Genomic DNA, 15,932 nt, shown 5'->3' with positions numbered 1-15,932 from the left:
TTTTTTCACCCTAACACCAAGTTATGTGTTTTAGAACTGATACAGCTTGATACAGCCAGTCCCCAAATTCCGTCCAGAGCATAAAAGCCCATTGTACAGGTTTTGTTGAGAGTTTAATTTTTAAGACCACAATGAGTTTCAACATGAAACCACCACCTCTTTCAATTTGACTTCTCTTTTCAATTTGACTGTATTTTCCAAATGTAGTTCTTTTACCCCATGCTTCTACAATCCTGGTTAAAATTATTGGTACCAATGAATTTTAATTTTACAGAATTTAAAGAATCTTCTTCTGAATCTTCAGAAAATAAATGCATATTGACCATATTGTATAATCAGGGTATTTAATAAAATGTCCAAAGTTACTCAATAACAAAAAAAAAACTGCTTTCAGAAAATGAAATTTAAAAAAAAAGAGATAAAATGTACGCTTGAGACAATTATTGGAACCCTTTGATTGAATTTAAATTAGTCCCTCAAACAAAATAAAAAACAAATAAGACTCACCTATGCTTAATTTTCACTGTTTACTTGACCTGAATTAACCAATGAATTATGGTTTTACTGCATAAAAAAGGGCTGATTGTGTCCAGTTTGCTTTTCATAGTGGTCAAAAATGTTAGTATCAAAAACATAACAATGCCAAAGGCTAGAAGGTAATCGCCAAACATCAGGAAATCCCTGTTTCAACAGTTCATAAAGTTATCAAGAAGTTTCACAGTTATAAAACTGTTAAGACGCTTCCAGGATGTGGCGCTAAGAAGAAACTCAATGAGAGAAGTCTGCAAAGGTTGATGCAGATTGTGGAAAAAACTCCACGGCAGACACCTAAAGAGCTTCAGGCTGACCTGAAGCAATCTAGAATGGTGGTTTCAGCCCATGCCATACACTGCACAGTAATCCAAGTAGGGCTCCATGGGGGAATGCCAAGGAGGACACCACTATTTAAAGAAAGGCACAAAAAGGCAAAACTAATGTTTATAAAAACTTTAATAGATAAGCCACAGTCTTTCTGGGATTATGTTCTAGGGACAGAAACCAAAGTAGAGCTCTCTAGGAATGCAGTGCATCAGTTTGTTTATAGGCGACGAAATGAAGCCCATAAGGAAAAGAACACCCTACCTACAGTAAAACATGGTGGAGGTTCTATCATGCTGTGGGGCTGCTTTGCGACCTCTGGTGCTGGAGGCACTGAATGTATCAAAGGAATGATGAAATCAGAAGATTACCAAGGCATTTTAAAGTGAAATGAGTTACCCAGTGTCAGAGAACTAGGTTTGAGGTGAAGGTGGGTCCTTCAGCAGGACAACGACCCAAAGCACACATCCAGCAGCACAAAAGAATGGTTGAAAAGGAAAAGATGGACTGTTTTAAACTGGCTAGCAATGAGTCCTGACCCAAATCCCACTGAAAAATTTGGAGAGCGCCGAATCTGCCATTGCAAAAAGAAATCCTGCAAAACTTAAAGGAGCTTGAACGCATACCAATGATAGAGTGGCAGAAACTACCAGGAGACGGGTGCAAGAAGCTTCTAGATGGCTAAAAGAAACGTTTGGAGGTTGTCATTGTTGTCAAAGGTTCTGCAACCAAATATTAGTGAAGGGTGCCAATGATTGTGTCTGGGGTACATTTTGTATCTGTATTATTTATTGAACTATATAAAAGGGTTTTTTTGTTGTTGTTGTTGTTCAGTAATTTTGGACATTTTATTGAATATTCTGATTGTAAAAAATTGGTTAATTTACATTTATTTCTGAGGATATAAAATACAGGGGTTCCAATAATTTCAACCAGCACTGCATATGTTAGTAAGCTTTGGAACAGACATTTACAAACCGTAAATTTAAGGTCAGTGTTTTAACGAGTTGTTTCCGTTACTTTGTCTTCTCCCCATATATGTGTCTAGACAAAAGAGTGGTATCTTCGTCCCTGCTCTCCTCAGCCTCCACTTTAAGAGACCATGCAGCTTTCTTCCAGTCAGAAACTATGCGGCCAGCCAATGACCCTAAAGAACGTGACCCCTCACACGTGCGGATGCTCAATGATGTGCTCCGTGACCTGGAGAAGAGCTTCATCATCCAACAGACACCCCCTGGAGTGTACAGGTAGGAAAGAATTTGCTGTCTCACAGTTGCAGCAGTGGTGTAGTGTGGTGGGAGGTGATGGGTATACTGTCACGCCCCTGCACATTCACTAAGTTTGGAAAATCTTAAAGAGTGTGGAGTACTACAAAAACTTAAGAAGCCACAATATGGAAATTTAGTGTTCAAGATATTTAAATCCCTTCTAGCAATTTGTTTCTTGGTGTTCTGTTTTTCTGGTGAAAGTTATACAGGTCATGCAGACTGTGCTTTTGTGACACAGCATATCCTTTCTGTATCTTTTTTCAATGTTGAAATGAGTGTTATTTTCCTTCCCAGTTAGCATTAAAAGGACTCAAAACCTAAGCTGACTCAACTTTCAGGGCACCTAAATATCATTCATCAAAAACTCAAGTTCCAGCTTTACATGACATTTATTAAATAGGCACCCAGCGGAATTGTCTTGTACAAAAAACCATGATGTTCAATATGTCAAATGCATTTCCTTCCTCTCAAAACAACTGCAAAAATGACATTTTGAATACTTTGAAACCTGCATTGTTAACACCCCTGTTTGATTGATGGCAGTCTTTCTTCTTCCCACCTTTGTTTGCACAGTGCTACATTTCTTAGTGCGTTACTGCCACCAACTGTTGATCAGTGGAATGACATGATTCCCTTTGGCAGGAATGTGTGATTTGTGGCCTGCGTGCTCATGTGTGTTTGTGTGCATCGTTGTGTGCATGTTTGTGCGGAGGATACAAACAAAATGGGATACACCTCTAAAAACATTGTTCTATAGCACTGTTAGTGGTCACAAACTCCAGAGGGATCCTTTAAACACAGTTGATTTTCACTTCATGTGAACATTATTACATGGATGAATAATGTAGACTTCAGCCCCTTGTTTCTCATGACATGTTTTTGAACTGAAGAAAATAAGAGCTACTGCTCTCAATGCTCGTTCCTTACCTAGCATTTCTTATTTCTGACTAACTTACCATAAAACAGATTAACCTTGAACAGGCACTTTGTTGAAAAGTTTTTAGTGATATTTCATCCTTCCTTTGTGTTCATAACTTGCATACACTTCCCTGAAGTTGAAGTGCTCTTATTGTACTGTATTTCTGCCCAGGGTCTTGGTTACATACTCAGCAAATTATTATGTTTTCCCCCAAAGAAAATATACGAGCAAAAAATAGCAAAGTATTAAACCAAACACACACAGGAAAAAAAACTACAGTAGTGATGGTGTGTATTACATTACTTATAATTATAAAAATGTACAACTTTACTACCCCCCCCCCCCACCACCCCTCAGCAAATAGAAAAACTACATAACCCTCCCCCCCCTTCTCTAACCTCCTTCCTCCCCCTGATAATTTTCACACAGTCCCTAAATCACATGCAGTCCCATGTTGTCGCAGCCATGATATAAATCCCCCATCTGCCATCTATCTTGCTTTGGGTGGATCCGCATCTTTTCAGCTTGCTCTACATACAAAGCAGAACAGCAATAACGTGACATAAAACTTGAGCTTCACAGTGAACTCATATCTATTCCTTCTGACAAAAAATAGAAAATGGAAATAATTTACACACCACTGGGTTTGAATTTTTTTAAGCAGCAAGTTTTCAGGGCAGAGCAGCAGTAATTCATTGGCACTGCACAGTGCATGTACTGTACAAGAAAGCGAGAGCTCCAGATTAGTTGATGAAGTTATTTAGTCAACCTGTCCAGCTAAAGAATAAACACAATTAATCATATCAAATCACATGTACTTGGAGGACAGCCAACCTTGACTGATGGTGGGGAGTTTTTCATGGCGACTATATTTCTATTTCATAACAGTAACACCTCTGTTCTCTTTGATTTTAGAACCCACACTGTCTGGTATACATTCTTTCTCCCCCCCATAGCTCTTTAGCTGTCTACTTTTCCAGTAGATTCCAATAAATGAATGAATAAATGGCTTCTGCTGTTCAGTGTTATTCATAGTTTATGGCAGTAATAGACATGTTAATTGTCCTAGACTGCCATTAGCATCCAAGCTAAAATTAGCTGCTTCATCATGCTTGGAAAACATTAAGGCTTAATAGCACTCATTTATAAAGGAAGTTACCATTCCCTCACAGGACTAAGACTATTAGACTTAGAGCACTGAACAGTCTTTAAACATGTGTACTTTTACCATTGTATTGCATTGTATTGCATTGTATTTCACACAAACCTAAGGTACATTTTTAAGGTTAATTTTTACGTGTTTATACATAAACATATTATTGTGACATTTATGGTGTACAGCAGTGCAGTAATACAAATTCATTATGTGGCCTATGTTTTGTATCATTCTGGTTATTTGCATGATACTTGTGTCCTTAAGTAACCATTAAATCATTCAATTGTACACTGAGCCCTAAAATGGTTTTCGGAGAATCCCACCCATTGTGTTCTATCTGTGTTTGCCAAGTCAGTGCAGACTTATTTGTGATCCCGCTGTAAATATTTCAGTTTGCTGCCGACAATGGAATGAGATTCTGAACAGTAAGCACTCTTGGTCACCAACTTGGTCAGTGGGAGGACCTGCTGTGTGCCCTGAGGGAATTGAACTCTGGTTCAACTTTAAATGTCTTTTTTAACCAGAGTTATACAACAGTGAGGCTGAACAAGTGCATTCTAGCTCAACTTAGAAACCAATACTCTACTACAGAATACTACAGTAAACATTACACTGTATCCGAAAATAGAAATCTAGCATGTCCCAGAGACCTAAGCTCATGAATGCGCCAATAATTACCATAACATTCGTCTACTATCAATACAGGCAAAAACGTCATTTAACATGTTCAATTTTAGAACATCAGTAAATCATCTCACATGTCACAAACCTAATTTTTGATTTTAGAACTAACATCACCTGTTCACTAACATGCAAGTTCATCAACAACTTCAAGATTAAAAATACACATAGCTCTGCAGGTATTAAAATACCTCTGGAGAAAACAGCAGTGCCAGTGAAAGACATAGATATAAATAAAACTCTAAGCTGTCAAATATATAACAAACCCTCAATACATTTACCAGAGCACCATATTTACACTGCACTCCTTAATCGGTTTGAGGCTTTTTCACTGTGCACTTTGAAGGACATAATTGCTAAAATCTTCATTAGGTACTTTAGACATTTTGCTTTTTGACAGTGTCCCGTTATTTTAGCCTACTTATATTAACTTTAACCCCTCAGTTCTAATAATTTTAGAACCCATCTCCAAATTACCATTTTATGAAAGGTTTTAGAAAAACTGATTTCCTCACTGTTTATGTTTTTTATGAGTAATCATGATTTATTTAAAAAAAAAAAACCCAATCAGGTTTCCATTCACAGCACTGAAATAGATCATTTTCTAATAGCGGATACAGGTGATTGTTCGGTGCTAATTTAATTTTAGCTGAGCTTTTGATGCCATAGATCAGATTTCGTTGGTCTGTGTTAAAGAATGGGTTGGCCTCAGGGAAAGTGCCTTAGACTGGTTTAAATTGTTTCTGTAATTGTTGGTGATGTCTACACTTCTGTGGCCCCTCTGACCTGTAGTGTTCCACCAAGGCTCTATCCTTGGCCTCCTGTTGTTCTCTATGTAGATGCTTCCACTGGGCAACTTTAGCCGCAAAAACATCATTCATTATCATTGTTATGGAGATGTCACACAGATCTATGTTCTGTTAAAACACCAGTGAAGACGGATGCCTTCATCAGCTGAAATGTTGTCTCTCTGAAATCAAACAATGGATGTCCCAGAACTTTCTTTAGTTAGGCTGGAAATAAATAGTGTGACACCCAGATGAAGGCACTGATCAGAGCAGCAACTGATGGAGGACACATACATATACACATACTTGTGGCTCCGTGCAGTCTTGCAGTGTACAATACATGTCACATACTGTACACACAGTGCACTTAAAAGTGTGTAGGAAGCAACAATAAAAACACTAGAAAATGTAATCCTTATGTAATGTAATAACTGACACTTGGTCCGGAGTGATTTGGTGCTCGAACCAGGTCTGGTTCTTGAGCCAGACTTCACCAAGCCCTGACAGCTTTCCTCACCAAACAAACTGCAGGAGCTACTCTTTAATCTGAACAAAACCATATTAAAGATATTTGATAACTTTGATAAGTGCTTTACATGGTTGAAAAATTAAATACATTTAAAACTGTGCTAGGTAAAGTAAAAAGTTAAATCCAAAACTAATGTGTATATACCAGTATATAACAAAGTTGCATCTGATAGCTTTATATTTTTGTGCCTTTGATGTAACACAGTACATACAGTGGCAGCCATTCATAATATGGGGTACAGTATTTTAATGCTAATGAGGAGCAAAGGTAAGGCAACCAGAAACAGATGAAGTCCTTTTGGTAATGTTTACAAAGATTTCCATGCACTAGCTGATGTTAGTTTGATGTTCAGTGCTGCCACTGGTGAAAATAGCCCTCAGTAAGGTGAATGAGTCAACTATCATCCAGTCCAAGGACACTCTAGTTGTTATACACAAGTCACTGAAGTTAGACCAACCATATAGACAAAGGAATACACCAAATTCAGCACACTCTGCACAGTTTGCCCAATAATTTTCCTTGGAAGACCTAAACTTGGCTCACCAGTTCATGAAAAAAGATCCGTCTATCCGCCTTGATGTTTAAAACCAGGATATTCTGGCAAGGTCCTTGACAGTTTATCATTACTATTCAACATGTTTAACAAATGGGTTATCCTTGTAATATTTTAAAACAACTTCACATCTCGAACATTGAACCCTGCCTCTTTTTGGCAGTGAAAAGTAATATTTTAGATGGTATGAATGTTTAAGCAGAAGCAGTACATGTCAGGCAATGCAAAACCTTGCTTGGTGTACAAACATTAGTGAAAAGGTGTTGAATTATGGGCAGGGCAACTTCACCTCCTTCCAATTGCATCAGCAATGGCAGTGGTAAAACATCAGTCAAGTCCAGCCTAACTTGCTCTTTTCATTCACTCATGTTACCTTTCTATCCTAGGTGTATGGCTCAAACAGAGGTTATCTAGGGCAATGGATCCAATAACCCCCACTGGTTGGCTGGTTATTTGACTGCAAGGTATCATACCTAGGTGGAATTGAAAATGATTCATCTTTGGCTTCAATGTTCACTTTCATTGCTCTAGTGCAATATCTTTGGGACACTGAAGGGGGTCGAGGTACTAACTGGGATTTTGGATTATATGAATCACTCAGATCTTGGACACTCCAAAGCAAGATGTTTCGATTCTGTGCCTTGTGCTACCATGCATGGGTTACAGTAGATCAAAGAGAGTCCTTTATAACATATAAAAATCAAGGTCAAACTCTGGATATTGATATTAAAATCACTGGGAATTATGATTTAAATCCAACCTTCTTTAAAATTTTTATCATGGATTTCAGTACTGGGAATCGAAGATGGGTTTCACAAACCATTACAGTTGATTTTAAGGAACAGATAGGGATGTACATTTAAGTTAAGAACCCATTTAAGTTTGCAATTGATGTTAGGTGAGGCTAAGCGATCAAAACAAGGCTCCTAAACCTCACAATGGCAATTGGTAGATTGTACAAGAGGTAGATTGGTAGATCAAATTGTTAGATTTGACAAGAGGAGCTGATGATTTTGGAAGTCAGAATACAATATTTTGAAAGTGAAAGACCTGGACTGTGTCTTTCAGAATCAAAATGCTGATGGCTATAATTAATGTACCAACTTTTAAAACCAAAAACGAACTTCCACATTTCCTCACAGACATTAAATGTCCAGTATATTACACTGAAAAGTGATAACAAAGGAAACCATTATGTTGACCCACATATTCAGCAGGAACCTCAATACTAGATTCGATTGATGTATTCACGTTGAAAGTCAGCATGCTGAATTTCAGAGGGTGTAAGACCTGGAAATGTGACTTACAAAATCAGTATGCTGGGTTCCAAAACTAATATGCCAACTTCCAAAACTAATAAGAACTCCTACATTTCCCCTCAGAGGTTGGATGTGGTTCTAGTATGCTGAACTGACTGACAGACTGTGTGTCGGATGTGTGCAATTTTGGATTCACAACCCAATATGTCAACTTCCATATCCAACATGCAGATGCGCATATTGGTTTTGGAAATTATCTTTTTCAGTGTTACATAATGAAAAAGGAACCTCTCTATACATATATGAAAGTTGCCGTATTAGTTCTGGAAGTCAGCATATTGATTGTGGAAGTCACAGTTTCAGGACTTTCACCTTCCCATCTATCTGGAAGTTGGACCTTACATCTTCAAAATGTATATCTACCCCATTCATTTGCTTCCAGATATAATGTAGCACCAAAATAAAGGTGTCAAAATTCACAAAATGTCCAACTTACCCAGGTAAAAAAGGTAAATTAGAGATTTTTGCTCATAAACTTACCTACCTAATCATTAAATTCTCTGTTACAAAAAGGAGGATAAGCCGAAATGGTCTCACTATGAAACTAAGACTCAAAATGAGGTACCAGAGCACATACAGACACATCATGCAGCTGTCAGTGCTGGATGGATGCTGCTTCTCCTGTGTGAGTGACACCTGGGACCAGTAGAAATAGTTTAAACCCAATTTGTTGTGTTGCAGAGCAGGAGGCATCCTCAATTAGGAGTGGATGTCAGGCTGCCGAGGGCCACACCAGTCGATAGCAGATGTCTTCATGTGCACCCGTAGGTGCTTCAGAAAGACCTTTTTCATAACTGGATAGTCACAGACAGACGGTGGATCACAGTCTGCCAGTTACAGAACATGGAAAGACAAGATTACCTTAGTTCTGAGACACTTTAGAGTATTGAGTCGCCCCTCTTTTGTTTTCCTCTTGATTGTTTGTTTCATTTCTTGTTCTGTTTTCATTACTGCAGTTTCCGAATATTTTTTATCGTGTTAGTTTTTAAGTAAGGGATGCTACCTGACAAGTTATACATTACATGGTTTGCAAAGTGGAGGCAAACCCTCTGCATCCTCCATTACAATCATAGAAGCACTACTTGGATGGTATTATCCCACAAAATACCAGATGTAGTAAAACTAAAAGTACATGTTTTATGGTATTGGTATCATGAATCACTGTCCCTTTATCGCAAAATTCTACCTCCCAGAACATTGGTCTTGGAGTACATTTAGAGCTCTTAGAAACAGCATTCAAACACACAGACACATTAGCTCTGTATTGTTGTTTTTCTTTCCCTCTCACACTCTTAACTTTGACTTTTACACTCCTTTTTATTTTATGTGCAGATTTGACCAGTTTCTGCATAGCTAACGTAGCTAATTTAAAGTTTAAAGTTTGTATGTTTTTTATTTTATTTGTAACACGAATAGCATGAGCTCCAAGCTATTTGGCTAAGCCTCACTATCTCTGTCTTTACCTATACTTTAACTGGTTCATTCATTTAGGACTTCAAACCTGCCAGCCAATCAGAATAAAGAATTCTTAGTGGCCACAGTACAATATTATGTCTTGCTTTGTTTTGTTTGGCAATATATCAGGCTGATATTGCCTCATAATAATAATAAAACTATATACATTTGGGTAGTAATTTGATCACTATTGTTCTCCAGGAGTGCAACCACTCTCTCACCTACCACATGACAAATAAAACGTGAGCATTGCAGCTCTATCTGTAACGCCCCTGTTGTGTTTGAATAGACCCATACATTTATGTAACAGAGACCTACGTTTAAAACATAGATAACTCCAGCCCACGACCATAAACAGGATAAGCAGGTACAGACAATGGATGGATGATGATCTCAGTCTAAAAAACAACAGGCTTTGTAGCTCAGCTGCCAGCAACCAGTGGGCAAAATGTTACAATTTATATAGACTTGTTTTTAGAAATCATTTCCTGCTGACTCTTGTTCACCGTATGTAGTAGGGATGTTCCAAATATGAATGCAATATTCAGTTAGTAAAAATAGTGCATATATTACAAAAATGTATTCTTTACATATTTACTTAGTATTATTTGTATTATTGAATCGTAAATTCCACCAAAAACCAAATCCAGACAAAACTGGAGTTTTTGCATGTTTTAAACTTATGCCTCAAACCTCAAATGCAAAATCATGAATTCTTTAATTTTACTGCTGATCATGTTTCCAATCTTACAAAATGTATTCCAAGGAATTACTTCAATATTGAATGATTCGATAATTCACAATATCTAAAGTGCCAACATTCAGTGCCAAAACAGGAGGTAGTGTGCCCTGTATGGAGCAAGGTAGAAAGTTAGGGTGTGGCAATTGGGGTGGTGGTTGGATGCAGGAGACCGGGTTTGTTTCCTGTCACAGATCTGCAATTGACATTCTGCTTTTTATTAGCTTGTAACTCTAAAGAAAAGGTCTAAAGACCCGGATATTTAGAAGTCTGAAGAAAACAAAAAAACGCAGCATTAAAATTAGACTTACCACCGGTCGCCTGAAACATGGCTCCAAAGTACTGCTAATGCTTTTCTGTATCTGTTGGATTTGTAAACATGCAACTTTTTGCTAACACATTTGCAATATCAGCTTTATAAGGTGATAATATGTCTGTTTTGTTAACAGTTTGCTGTGCTGCCCCAAAGTGGCCAAAAAATCAGTTAATGCAAATGCAGGTTTAACAAAGTGTTTGAATTGCCTGACCCTAACCACGGCCTACTCGTAGTTTATTTGTTATGCACAGATATTTTAGAAAGCAACATTGTCAAAAACAGTAATATTGGATGTAGAAAAACACTAACTAAACATAATCTAGGGTTTTGCAGAATCATCCAATATAGCTGTTAGATTCAAGTGTCCAGTAAGCCATGACAATGTGCCAGCATGCACCAACAGCAAGAGCCAGACACTGAAGCAACTAAATGGAAGTCAGCCATCATTGCTTTTATCATTTACAGCCGTGCTTTTTCTACTGTGACATGCCAAAATGTCCTTCATGAAAAAGTCCTATATCGACATTTTGTCTGTGATAGGATTAGTTTTTCTACCTTCCTGGCAGCCAATGATTTTTATGCATTTCAGAATGTGGTTATGAAAATCAACTTGCAGCAACTTGAAGATTATTTGAGGTAGGCAGTCCATTACTGCCGATATATTGTGTTTTATATCAATGTCTGTTGTTTTATTTTTGCCAGAGGCATTTTATCATTGTATAGTAATGCAGTTCAAAGTGCAGACTCGCTTAGTCTACTGCTGACTTACTGTATGTGTTCATGTGCTGGTTAGAAATCTAAATTATGAGAGCGGCTGCTAAAAACATTGCATTCATGAGCTACAGTATTAAGGAAACATGGACATTGTTGTTAATATGACAGATAATGACACTCGCCAAGAAACTGTTTGTATATTGTTATATTTAACTAATAATCCCCTCTGTCACTTTTTTCAACGAATATTATAATATTCGAAACACTATTAACCCACAGGACTAACCTCACTGGTGTCATATACTGGTCTTATATAGAAGAGTAGATACAGAATCATCATAGTCTTCTGACTTTGAGTCTAAATTGTGTGCTGAAAACAGTGTCCCTTTACACCCTACAGCTCACAACTTGTGTCTTAACAGATGAAGAATCACTCAATTTACTCTCTAAGACTGTCCATTCAGCCACTTTAAGAGAAATCAATGCACTTCAGCCCCGAGGAGAGCAACACTCCACAGTCTCTGCCGTTCTGACCTACAAATGACTACTCTGCTACCCCCAAACACTCTTCTGTGTTTATATACTGTATTTACTTTGCTTTATGTGCATGCTGTTGTGCACTACACAAGTGACAGGAAGACAAAGACACGTAGATAGGAGGGTCTTGAAGGATTCATATGGTACAGAATGTTTGTTAATTGTGACAGAAAATAAAGCAGAGGTCAAAATATGCTAACAGAAGTTTTCATATATTCTTGTTTCAGTGGTGATTGTCTTCCCTTTAGTCTATATTATCAAAACAGGTTAGCATCAGTTGGCCAATAAAAAATTAATCGGCCACAAGTCGGCTGACACAAAATTTAGATTTTTGTGTTAAAGCCTGAATCTAAAAACTTTTGTAAACCACCCCTCATATGTAGCAAACCCCTTAGTGCAACTGACTACATAGAGTTCTTCCCCACAAAAGTTGATAAAACCAGAAAAAACAATATCTACTTCCTTCTCAATTCCAAGTCAGGACAGGGTAATTACATCTGAACACACTACTTTTTGCAAGCTCACCTACTTTGAGATAATCTCCCTTGAAATTCTCTCTAGACTATTTTCCTCCAAGCCCACTACTGGTTTACTTGATCCTCCTTCTTCTATGTTGATTAAGGACCTTTTTTCAATCCCAGGCCCACTATTGATAGAATAATAAAGAGCTCTCTTACTAGTGGATTTTTTTAAAACAGGGGTTATCAGACACTCCAAAAAAAACATAACCCTGATTTGATCAGCAACTACAGACCAATCACAGATCCGCAATTCTTTTCAAAACTCCTCAAAAAAGAACTCATAGGTCACCTTTCACCAAATAAATTGTTTGAACCTCATCAATCCGATTTCAGAAAATGCCAAAGAACAGAAACTGCGCTGACAAAAGTCTTAAATCATTCACCACTTGCTTCAGACTCCCACTCAATTTCAATACTAGTGCTCCCAGACCTCAGTGCACCACATGAGACAATTGATCACCAAATTCTATTAGATCGTCTCAAAGTTATATCGGTCTCACTGACATTGCTGTCCTCGTGTTTAAGTAACAGATCTCAATTTGTTTTACACATCGACTGTTCATTAGACCGCTAAGGTCAGTTATAGTGTGCCACAAGGATCTGTGCTTGGCCCTATTCTTTTTATTATTTACTGTACATGTTGCCCCATGGTAAATTAATCAATTACTACTAACTAAGTTTTCATCCCTAGGCAGATGATACTGAGATTAACATCTCCATTAAGCCTGACACCTGTTATCAAGTGGTGAAGCTTGAAAAATGCCTGTTAGAAATCAAACAATGGATGTCATCTAACTCTCTCCTTTTAAACGCTGAGAAAACTGAAATGCTAGTTCTTGCTCCAAATTGGTTCAAACAAACTCACTGATTGATTAAAAAACAAACTCCGTGATCTCACTCTGAACTGAGCCGGTTCCACAATTTCACAAAGCCATAGCAGGTCTCACCTAGGCTTGACAATTTTAACAGCCTTTTCTCTGCCTTACCTAAATCAACAATTAGCATATTACAACTTGTACAAAACACTGCTGCTAGGATTTTAACCAAGACTTGAAATTGATCATATCATCCCTGTTCTTCTTTCATTACATTGGCTACCTGTACATGCTAGATCTGACTTTAAGACTCTACTTCTAACTTATAAAATATGACAAGGACTTGTGCCATCCTACTGCTCACTTGTAGTCACTCTTCATACACATGTTAGGGCTCTACTATCACAAAACGCAGGTCTCCTGACTATTCCAAAAATAAATAAAATATCAGTAGGTGGCAGGGCTTTCTCCTCCCAAGCCCCTCTTCTCTGGAATCGTCTTCCTATCCAGATTCAAGAGGCTAGCTCGGTTGACTCATTCAAAAGTAAACCCAAAACACATCTACTCACATCAGCCTTCAACCTCATTTAGTCTGCCCCAAGTACTAAACTACGGTTATCCATCTAATGATCAGTTTATGTACTATATGTTACACATTTTGTATATGTATGTTTTCTTATCTGTATCCAGATAGGAATGTAGAGGAGTTTTATGTGCATATTTTATATTGTTCTATTTTACCTCACTTTTTATATATTTTTCAGTATTTTAAATATATAGTTTAGCATTTTTAATATTTAATTTATCTCACTTTTTGCATTTTTATATTTTGTCAATGTTGTTGATTATTGTTTCATATTATGTGGTTGTGTGGTAACCATATTTCAGAAGTCATATTTTGCATGTATGAACTAAGTCACTCATTGACACTTTCTTTTCTCTCTCTCTCTCTCTCTCTCTCTCTCTCTCCCTCCCCAGGAACCTGTTGTACAGCCTTCCCGGAAAGACTCCTCAGTTTTCCATCCTCAGGTTCTCACAGGAAGCTATCCTGCACTGCAACATCACCAGCAAACATGTCAAACACAACTTAGCCAACAGGGAAGTACTTTGCCACAGCGCCATGAACCAGTCTCTGTCGCTCATCTTCAGGGCCATCCGGTCGGCTGAGAGGCTGGTGTGTTTTGGCTTGGACTTGTTTGAAAATTACCCAAATGACACGATATGATCCTGACACAGACCCACCAGTGAGCTTGAATGCGCTCAACAGCAAAAACTGCCACTGATCAAGTCAATAAAATTCAATTATATTGGGAATATTAAAACAGAATTGACCCGCTAACCGACTTCACCCAAAGCCTGATGTTACCGATGTCCTGGAAAAGTTAAGAATCCAAGGAAGTCCACACACTACTTGATATTGCTCAACAAAAAAGAGATTTAAACTCTCATCCAAAGTGTCATTTAGGTTCATGATTCCACACTTCCGCAATAATCAGTATTGAATCAACAACATGCAGTCCAGAATATATCAAGGAGTTTAGACATTTTTCAGAATGCTTTTTATATAAAAGGTCGTGAAAAAAAAATCTGTTTTCTGATTGATGAATGTATTGAAACTAACTTGTTGCACATTAGGTCTTAGATAATACACAACGGGGTCGTTTAAATTGCACTATACTCTCTTCCTATGAAACTAACCCGTTATAAAAGGAACATGGTAATTTTTAGATCACTGCTTTTCCTTCACAAGACACTTGCTCTGTTGTCTAGGAAACTTTTATCCATCTATTCCAGGACACACCCCAGCAATAAAAATCCCAGAGAAAACTAAATACAAAAGAAAATGTAAAATGATTCTAGTGTAGCCATGGTAGAGAAAAAAAGTGTTTACATGTGTTTACACTTTAGTTGCACACACTTGGGAACCAGGGTAAGCTGAAAGCTTGTTTTGGAGTAAGAAGTGGAGAGTGCAAACTTAACCACAGACTGGCCAAATCTGTCAGAATAAAACCCAGGTTAAAAAATACTGGAATTTTCTTTGGATGAATTATATAATTGTTTCTACTTTAAAATTCTAATACTCACTTATCCATAAGGGCCTTGTTAAGAAATAAGCCATTCTAATATCAGCCTACCGAACAACACCATTTAACTGTTCTAAAATCACTGTATGCCATGACTCTGATGGCACGTCAGTTGATAAAGGGCAATAACTCACATTTAAAACCAGAGAACACAGCTATTCATGGAATCTGATGCTCTTAGCAATAAAAATGAAACCTTATTTTTTCATCTTGCAGTGTAGTCAATGAACAGCACAAAGTAAAATAGTTAAAATACCTGTTTTTGGTGTGTGATTATTGATGACATGATGAGGGTGTCCTAGTGGCACAAATGTGAAACACTCACATCACCACGGCAGAGTTCTTCAGTGCCTAGTAACCAATGCCTCTGGCTTGGCCTGGAGCCCCAAACAACACCCACAGTAAGTGGCAGTCCTAGCAGGTGGGATGCTGGTGGGGGAGCGCGTCCTTCTTCCTCACACTAGCGACTCCTACAACCCCTCAGTGTCAGGTGAAAAGAAGCAGTTGGTAACTCCATGTCCTCTGTAGGAGGCCCATGATGGGTAGTTTACACCTGCCAGAGAGAGTCAACAGAGGGGCTGGCAATGACAGAGATCATAAAACTAAATATGGGAGACAATGGGAGAAAATGCAAAAGTAAAAGGACAGCCTATAGACAAGTCTGGAGTAATTGCTGTAGT

General features: G+C 37.9%; 1 protein-coding gene across 1 annotated transcript in view; it reads left to right on the top strand.

The window, feature by feature from the left end:
* LOC120790382 (inactive N-acetylated-alpha-linked acidic dipeptidase-like protein 2) overlaps positions 1–14,858 on the top strand; it is a 458,890-nt gene extending 444,032 nt beyond the window's left edge. The window contains exons 15-16 of the mRNA XM_040127816.1: positions 1,907–2,105; positions 14,147–14,858. Coding sequence (XP_039983750.1) covers positions 1,907–2,105; positions 14,147–14,393 — 446 coding nt within the window. The 3' untranslated portion in view covers positions 14,394–14,858. The remainder of the gene's footprint in view (positions 1–1,906; positions 2,106–14,146) is intronic.
* Positions 14,859–15,932: the final 1,074 nt, after the last annotated feature.

The sequence above is a fragment of the Xiphias gladius genome, chromosome 6 (genome assembly GCF_016859285.1).
Source record: "Xiphias gladius isolate SHS-SW01 ecotype Sanya breed wild chromosome 6, ASM1685928v1, whole genome shotgun sequence".
In the NCBI taxonomy this organism is placed as follows: domain Eukaryota; kingdom Metazoa; phylum Chordata; class Actinopteri; order Istiophoriformes; family Xiphiidae; genus Xiphias; species Xiphias gladius.
Note: the sequence above shows the minus strand (reverse complement) of the source record. Positions and strands in the feature narration are given on the sequence as shown.